The sequence below is a fragment of the Meleagris gallopavo genome, chromosome Z, assembly GCF_000146605.3.
Source record: "Meleagris gallopavo isolate NT-WF06-2002-E0010 breed Aviagen turkey brand Nicholas breeding stock chromosome Z, Turkey_5.1, whole genome shotgun sequence".
Classification (NCBI taxonomy): Eukaryota; Metazoa; Chordata; class Aves; order Galliformes; family Phasianidae; genus Meleagris; species Meleagris gallopavo.
The window spans coordinates 11014012-11023223 of record NC_015041.2 but is presented as its reverse complement, the minus strand read 5'-3'; the positions used below and the strand labels follow the sequence as shown (position 1 = coordinate 11023223).

The 9212-nt window shown below is 34.5% G+C and overlaps 1 protein-coding gene across 1 annotated transcript in view; it reads left to right on the top strand.

The window, feature by feature from the left end:
• Window positions 1-9212, top strand: part of RICTOR (RPTOR independent companion of MTOR complex 2) — a 48158-nt gene that overhangs the window by 23423 nt on the left and 15523 nt on the right. Inside the window, 10 exon segments of the mRNA XM_019610171.1 lie at window positions 515-714; window positions 1293-1419; window positions 3908-4072; window positions 4496-4572; window positions 4687-4765; window positions 6185-6294; window positions 6440-6527; window positions 7277-7369; window positions 8226-8332; window positions 8966-9195. Of these exon segments, the coding sequence (XP_019465716.1) occupies window positions 515-714; window positions 1293-1419; window positions 3908-4072; window positions 4496-4572; window positions 4687-4765; window positions 6185-6294; window positions 6440-6527; window positions 7277-7369; window positions 8226-8332; window positions 8966-9195 (1276 nt within the window).

Genomic DNA, 9212 nt, shown 5'->3' with positions numbered 1-9212 from the left:
TTACAAGGGAGAATGCATAAAAGGAAAAACCCTAAATTTGAGTAAAAACTTAAGTAAACTTTTCTGCATTAAAGCAAAGACAAACAGCATACCTAAGAAAAATAACTTAAAATCCTGAATTGTCCAGATGAGACTTGGGGGGAGATAACTAAGTTGTTTATTAAATGCATTTTTTTTATTATTACATTCTAGGGGGATTTTTTGTTTAGTTTTGTTGATTTTTGTTTTTGCTATATGCATCTGTCTTTTCTTTATGTCCTTTTCTCTGTACTGAAGGCTTATGCCTTGAGTCAGAAGTGCAGGGAAAGTGTCACTGAATAATCCTTTTCCTGGAACAACCAGAGTTGATTCTAAAATGTTTGGAACTTTTTTTTTTTAGTCTGAATTGTTTGCCTGTCAACATTTCTAGTTTGTATTGTCCTTGTACATTTAAAAAGCTTAAAATGGCAGATTTCAGTAAGGAGAGTACCAGGTCAGATTCTAGTAAATGCTTTTACTCTTTGTTTTTTTTTAGGATGGACAAGGTTATCTGGAGGAGCTGGTTAAGGATATTGTTAACTGGCTCAACTCTTCATCAGGAATGAAACCTGAACGAAGTCTTCAAAATAATGGGTTACTAAATACCCTTAGTCAGCACTATTTTCTGTTTTTTGGTACTCTTTCTTGTCACCCTCATGGAGTCAAAATGCTTGAAAAATGTAACGTGTTTCAGTGGTAAGTGTTTTTGTTCTGTTTGAATTGTGCTTACAGATATAATCATTACAGAACTTGTAAACTGTGTATGAGGGCTGCTATCTATAAAGCTAGAGACTTCAAAATTCTTGTGATTATATCAAATAGAAACTACCTGTTTGTAGGATGGATTTTTTTTTTTCTTTTTATATTTTTCTTGTTGGTAGGCAGGTGAAGGAGTTAGTTTCTATTTTGTCTTGTTGATTGTTCTTTTTTTAAGATAATGAAGTCCATACGGTTTTACAGTGTTTTAGAATGAAGGTTGTTAACAGTGCTTCATAAGCATTTATTTTTGTAATAATCACTAATTCAAAATGTGCTGACAAAACTATTACAGAACCATTTTAAAAGCTGGTTTGTTTTTTTTCTCTCTTGCTATTTAGTGCTTTATTCTTCTCCCCCTTCAACAGTTTTGTTTAAAGTCACTTCATAGGAACTTACTTTGAATTCTTTATTTATAGAAATAAAGGTTTATATTCAGAAGGCTAAGTTGAAATTGATGATTGAATAAGTGGATATTACTGGATTCAAGTACTGATATTTTCTTTTCCCCCTGCCAGTCTTCTTAATCTTTGTTCTTTGAAGAACCAAGATCATTTGTTAAAACTGACTGTGTCTAGTTTGGATTACAGCAGAGATGGCTTAGCAAGAGTCATCCTTTCTAAAATTCTGACAGCAGCTACGGATGTAAGTTCTATTCAATTGATGTACCTTTTCTATTTGCCACTTTATTATCCGAGATTGTAACATTTTTAAGATGCTGTATAAATTCAGAAGAGCTTTGTATTTAGTAAAATAAAAGTCATATTCATGTAGCTCTTGTATTTACAATAGACTTCTACTTTATTTGCACTCAGTACTTAAAGTCATTCAAACAGATATCTCATACATGAAGAGAATTACTTTTTAAATGTGCGTACCAAGTGCGTTCCAAGGGGAATGGACCTGATGAAAACAGAGTTAGGAAATATTGAAAAAATGAAAGCTTGAATCTTTGTGCTGTGATAATATTAGGAAAAAAAAGGAAAATTTATTTTTTGAACCACCTAAATAGGGAAACTTCCTTTATTGACCTCTTGAGCACTGGATAATGGTAAAGCTGCTGTAGGGCATTTTGTTTCCTGATTAGCTGACCTGCTTGGAATTCTTAGAATTCAAAGTGACTTTGTTTTTTTGATCTGAAAGAGGCAAAATACAAATAAAACGGACTATCTCATCTGGAAGAAATGGATTCTGTCAACCACACATAATTTCATACATCAGTAATTTACTTCCTTTAACTCTTTTCCTGCTTTCTGTGTGCCTAGCCACATGCATTCTTACGGCAGTAACTGAACTGTTGGAATTTTGAGGAGAAAATTTCACTGAATTCTGCTTGGCCAAAAAGCAAAATGGGAACTTGTTGAAGAACCCTTTGGCAATACTGGTGTACAAATATTGTCAATACCATCTCTTAATATTTGGATCTACCAATTTTGTCTGATTTCTGTGATTGTTTTGGATCAGCTGTATTAACTGTATTTTAGTGGTATAGGTGATAGTTTTGAGCTTTTGTAAGTGCAAGACTGTAAGTCTCATCCAGAAACTGGAAGGAGTAGTCTGTTCTGGGAGAATAAGATGATTGAAAAGAATAAGGAAAATATTGAAGTGACATGCTTGCATGAGTTGTTCCATTAACTGAAGAGTAATTTGAAAGTAAATCTTTATCAGGTGTTAGGGAAGGTATTTGCCGTTTTATGGGTTTTATTATGTGGAACTCTGAAACACTGTCCAAGATATAGTACTCCTTTTGTGTTTAGAGAGCGTGATAGGGAGAAATGGAAACTTGTTCCACTTTATACTTCTCACTCTTCAGTACCATAGGGAGAATATATATATTCTAGCTGTACTAGCAATCTGCCATCTTGGACAGGCGAGTACTAAAATTAATTAAATCCAGTTCAAATAAGGCAAGTACAAGCTCTTCTACTTTGCCCATTTAAGGACTTTTGATGAGAACCTTGAAGAATGAGTACTGCCTGCGTAGCAAATAAACAAATGCCTGTGGAAGGATTTCTCTTTTATAGTCCAGATGTTAGATTGTGATTTTGATTTTGTGCTGTCTCTTGCTTCTAAATTAGGTTTAACGAGGCATGGAACTGAGCATAATTTATAAAAAGCTGTGCTTTGTAAGGGTAAAAGACAATCTCCGATAAGGCTTCTTCTGTTTCAAACTCTATTTCTCTGAGATGTTATCAATGAAGTATTTCTCATTTCATGAGCTAAAGATGTTCTTTTTCTTGCTTTAACTGAATATGTATAGATTAGACTTAGAAGGGACTTGGAAATATTGAATCCAACAGCCTGACCTCTTATGGGCTAACCTGAAGTTATACTGAGGGCATTACCCAAATGCTTCTTGAACACTGGCAGACATGAGGTATCAACCACGCTTATTGGAAGCTAGTTGCAGTGTTACCCTGGAATTTCTTGCTATGTCCAGTCTGAATCTCCCCTGGCACAGCTCTGTGCCATTCTCATCCTGCCATTTGTATCCAAGAGCAGAGCCTGGCACTTCCCTGTTTCCTTTCCTCAGGGAACTGGATTGGTTACCTCTTGGCTACCTCCAGACTGGACAGCTTGAGTGCCCTTAGCCTCTCCACCAAAAAAATAAATATATATTGAAAAGTAAAAATGTGCAAGTATTTGAAGATGAAATAATGAAACAAGATTTACAGTTCGTACTCTTTGTTTTTTGTGAAATCCCATTTATCAAGTATTTCAGGAGGAAGAGGACAGATCGTTCCAGAAGACAACTTACTTGATGTCCAGTCTGGACCAATTCACTTATCTCTGATAGTACAGATATTCACATATCTCCGCAGTACAGATCCTTTATAGTTTAGAAAATAGAAAATTTACTACGTTAGAGGTATCATAGCCTTAGAAGTATAAGAACATTAAAGACGTTAAGTAAAATTTGACACTGACCAAGTTATTAATGATCTCAGACTCAAATTTGTTGTTTGAATATAGTTCTGTAATGGACTATAGTTTCAATGCATAATGTGTTCATTACAGTTACTTTATGTAAAATATGGTGATTGAAAATGTATTTTCAAAAGTGATAAATCATTAACCGCATTGACTATGTTTCTTCCATTCAAAAAAATATTTATTTTCCTTGTTTTTGCAGAGCTGCAGGCTGTATGCAACAAAACATTTACGAGTATTACTGAGAGCAAATGTAGAGTTCTTCAGCAACTGGGGGATTGAGTTACTGGTGACCCAGTTACACGATAAAAACAAAACTATTTCTTCTGAGGCACTAGATATTCTAGATGAGGCATGTGAAGACAAGGTAAGCATCTTTTCCCTTTTCCATCTCCCTGTGGTAAGCAACTCTAAGCTGTTTTCCACCCCCTGCAGTTACAAAGGAGAAGTTCAGGAAGCTACTCATACTTTGCTCTCTTGATTGTCCTTGATAGTCTTTGTAATACTCTTTTCTTCATCATGCAGTTTACAAACTGCACTGTTGATAGCAATGAGAAGTAGATTATGCTTACTATAAATACTTACTCAGTCTTAATATATTTTATCATCATAATTGTTTTAAAAGAATTGCATATGTCATGACAGAAGGTAGCAGAAGTAGATGATAGAAGAATGAGTGCTGTTTGATACTTCCTTGTATGAAAACTTCACAGCATCGCTACTGGCAGGTTATTGTAGTTTTTAGAGGGTTATAATGCTCTGATAACTTACACATTTTTAATTATCTTAGGCCAATCTTCATGCCCTTATCCAAATGAAACCAGCTCTATCTCACCTTGGAGACAAGGGTTTGCTTCTACTCCTAAGGTAAATGTATTGAGTATGCTGTTGAAATTCACACTGTAGAAGTAATAAGCATTTGGTTTTTATTCATATTATGTGATTGAAATATGGTATTGACCATCTGATGTTACTTTGCAGGTTTCTGTCCATTCCAAAGGGGTTTTCATATCTGAATGAAAGAGGTTATGTAACAAAGCAAATGGAAAAATGGCAAAAGGTAAGATGAAAAATAAAAATGTGTGCTCACTTGGAATTAGGAAGAGGGAACGTATACGAACACATCTGAGAGGGCTAAATGTAATTTAAAATATTGTGAATTTACAGTTGCATTACTAATGCCAATACATATGTTCCCTCAGTGGCTTAAGAATTTGCTGATAAAGCTTGACAGCTTGGTCTTAGAGTTGCGTAACTCCTCTGTAGATGCGTACTCTTTACTCAGGGCTTTTATGTAGTTTTGCTTCTCCAGTTAATACACTGAGAGTAATGGCTTTCCAAAATAGGTTGTTTTAAGTCTTACCTACAGAAATGTGGAAAAGAATACTGCTTTTCAAGATGCTTGTCAACACTGCTAGTAGGTAATTAAAGTTATATCCAAATCTCATGAAGATGGAATTAGCCTATGCTGTTAGGAAGTAGATGGGAACACAAGATGCATTCAGAAAAAACCATAAAAAATATGAAGTGGCTCTGAAAGTAATGCCTCCTATTTTATTACGCTGTTTCACAGTGTCAGAGGCAGGTAGGTGGTGGTGGTATGGCAGTAGAGGTAGGTTGAGTCTTCCCAACAGTGTCCTGTTGCACTTTGTTGCTTTGGAACAGATGGCAGCAGAGAGGCAGTCTGACAAAATGGCATCTGACATGGAAGTACATAGGAAGCAAGGGTGTGTCGTTGAACTCCTCCACATGGAAAAAATTGCACCCATTGACACTCATTCACGCTTGTGGAACATTTGTAGAGACCAAACACTGGATGTTAGCACAGTGAGACACACAGCAGTGGGTGGTGTGTTACTGCAGTGTTGGCAGGGACGTGAAAGAAAAACTATTTTCCTCTTGGCTGTGCACAGCTGTCACACCACAGAATGGGAATTAGCTAATGGTGGTGGCTATGTTGAAATTAGTATTTTGTAGCTGAGAACTTGTTCTTTCTGTATGTTGTAGTTTCCATGAAAATAAACAAGAGGCATTACTTTTAGAAAAACATTCATACATTGTTGGCAGACTAAAAAGTGGTATTCATGCGTTATTTTGTTTTTGCAATTTTATGTTTATTTTCTTGAGGTAGTAGTTAATCATTTTGTTAATGGTCACAATTATATGGGCTGTTAGGCAATTTTTTGACTAATTTATAAACAGTATTAGGTATACTGAAATGTACTGTGGTCTGTTTAGATTTTTCAGGTTAAAGTCAAATGTGAAATATTTCTTTCCTTTTAACAATTTTTCTGAAACACTTATGGAATCAGCTGTTGATTTTCTGTGAAGTTGTATGATTATTTTGGAGAGTACCATGTTCAGATCATAAAGAAACTCAGCCTTAATTAAGAAGCACTTATGTTCCTTCTATGTAAGATACCATACAATAAAAAATAAACCACCTAAATGTATTGTGTCAAACATTACCTTCTTCTAGGAGTATAACTTAAAGTATGTTGAGTTGATTGAAGAACAACTAAATGAAGCACTTACAACGTATCGCAAACCTGTTGATGGTGATAACTATGTTCGTAGGAGCAACCAAAGGTAAACACTGTCCACAAGAATCTTCATCTGAAAAAAAAAAATTGTGTAACTCACTGCATTACACTTCAGTGTAATTTATTTAATAGATAATTTCAAAATTGCTGGGAAAGCGATTTTTTGGTTTGTTTTTTTTTCCCCCCACCAGATTACAGAGACCACATGTCTACCTGCCAGTTCACCTTTATGGCCAACTGGTGCACCATAAAACAGGCTGCCATTTATTGGAGTCTCAGGTGAGAGTTATAATGATTTATAACTTGAAGGATTTTAGTGGACAGTATCCCTTTTTTAAGGAATATGTTTTAAGAGATGTCAGTTAAACGCTGACTACAAAATAAGTAGATTGTAAATCTGAAGTGTTATTGAGCCATAATTTTATGAAGACAACTTTTACATCCAGATTCATGTAAAATTCTTTCCTTACCCTGAAATATCAGAGAAATACCCTGCAGTATTTTTCTTAAAATGACCAGTAAAAAAAAACAAGAATGGGAATCAAATTGCTAGTTGTAATATATTTTAGTGCCTCTTCTAGTGCCAAAATTGTGCCTATCTTGTGTATCAAAGCATGGAGGTGAGGTAATAAAATGTTCTTTCTGTTAACTTGAAATTCTAAGAAATGCTAAAAAAGCCATTTAGTTATTATTTGAAATGATTTTTAAAGTGAATTTGCAAGAAGATGAATTGTATTGAAGTTTGAAAAATTTTGGAGTGCTTATGTTGTAATGTGTTAAGCGGAAGAAATTTGCCTTTATAACATCTGAGATAGTCTGATTCATTCAGTGGTGATATTAATTATTTTTAGCTACGTTACCATTCCTCTTAACTTACATTTACTATGCCAGGGCTACTGCTGTTCACAGTGAGATGCAGTTTTAGCAGACATAAAGCACTAATTCAAAAGTATGTAAGATAACCTCTTCAACTGAGATCTCCTTCTCATTTTCAGCTGAATATTTTTTCTTCTTTCTTTTTCTGTCAGAGTATTGTTACAGATCTGAGTTACACTGTTCGTTCTCCAATGCTGGATAAGTGGGAAGGAATTAAGCAGCTGAAAGCAGCCCTTTGGGCTTTGGTTAGTAACGGATTTACAACCTTTTTACATCAGTTTGGCTTCTGTTACAACTTTTTATTCTGAAGTAACTGAACAAAATCCTTTAAAACCATTGTTTATGAATTCTTCTCAAAAATGTGTGCTTCTTCCCTCTCAGTTGTATTTTTTTTTAAATATCATAACTGGAATATCACATGAAGTTTGTTCACCGTATCTGTTTTCTAAGTTTTATTGTAATTGCTTTGACTATTATTACTGTTTTTACATATTAAAAAAGAATAAATTTCAACATGTAGTGACTGTTAATATAGAATCAGAGGTTTCAACCAGCTGTGTTCCAAAATATAATGTTTCTACAGGAAAGCTTATTGCCATTTTTGAGGTTTGTGAATATAGTCTTAGCAACTCTGGCACTGGGGATAACATTGAGTAAAACCTAGTGTCTTTGCCTATCCAAGCTATAATTCTGAAGCTGTTTGATCAGCTTAATTGTTCACTTACCTGTTTCCTGTCTTCCTTAAATTTTCTTTTGTAATAGTCATCTTGAACAAATGTATAATAATGAAAAAATGCTTATTTAAGAGGCAAGTAAAGTAAGTAAACTAAGATCTTACTGCTGGCTGTAATAGAATTAGTATCCTGAGGAGTGTGTAATAGTTAGCTGCTAGCAGTTTTAGTTGTACATAGTATCCTGCATCCTTTACTGGATTTGCATGACTAAGATCAAAAAGGAGAGACAAGCTGTTCAGTTCTCTAAAACCTTTGGGAGGATGCTTATAGAAACCATACCACTGATAAAAGTGTTGAGGGCTTTTTTTCATTGGTGTTGCAGATCATATCAAAGTCAAAACTTTTTTGACAAACCATTTTATTTCAGGGTAACATTGGATCATCAAATTGGGGTCTTAACTTGCTTCAAGAGGAGAATGTAATTCCAGATATAATGGCACTTGCCCAACATTGTGAGGTTCTCTCCGTTAGAGGGTATGTGTATTTAATTATTGAACAAAATTTTTATATTACAGGTACAGAAGGTTCTCAAATACTCTTGCTGCATTCATGTAGATGTATTTTTGCCACTTGGAAATCAGCTGGAAATCAGCAATTAAGGGTTATTGGTAACAGATTTTGAGAAAATTCTCAAAATTATATAGGAAGTTCTAAAGTGTGAACAGTAGGCAAGTGGGAAAAAAAAAGTACATTCTGTCTCTTTTAAAAAGCAGTTAAAACTTATGTAGAACTTCTCTGGAATCAGTTTACCATTGCATCATTTATATTCAGCAACTTTCAAATCCTTAAAAGATAATGTCTTTGAAAGGATGTTCTTTTGCCTAATTGTGCGGCTTTGTTCATGTTTCTGCTTTTTTATTGTAATTGTTTTATTTTTGGATGCTAGATATTTTTTAATGATTTCAGATATTTTATTTCATTTTTTAGTTTTGTGTTAATTGGGACATGTGTTCATTTCAAATGAAAATTGGGAACAAAAACTACATGATAATTTTGTGAAGTTTCTACTGAATTATTTTGAAAGCGTTTCCTTCTGAAAAAGAAAAAAAGGTTTAGTTAAATTTGATGCTATTATTGCTCTTTTCTCTATGTATGTATTAAATACAGAACCTGTGTCTACGTGCTTGGTCTAATAGCCAAAACTAAACAAGGATGTGACATTTTGAAGCATCACAACTGGGATGCAGTAAGACATAGTCGTAGACAGCCTTGGCCAGTGGTTCCTGATGACATGGAGCAGCTCTGCAATGAACTTTCTTCTATACCCAGCACTCTTAGCTTAAACTCTGAGTCCACCAGTTCTAGGCATAACAGTGAAAGCGAATCTGCACCTTCCAGTAAGTGTAAAAAAAAA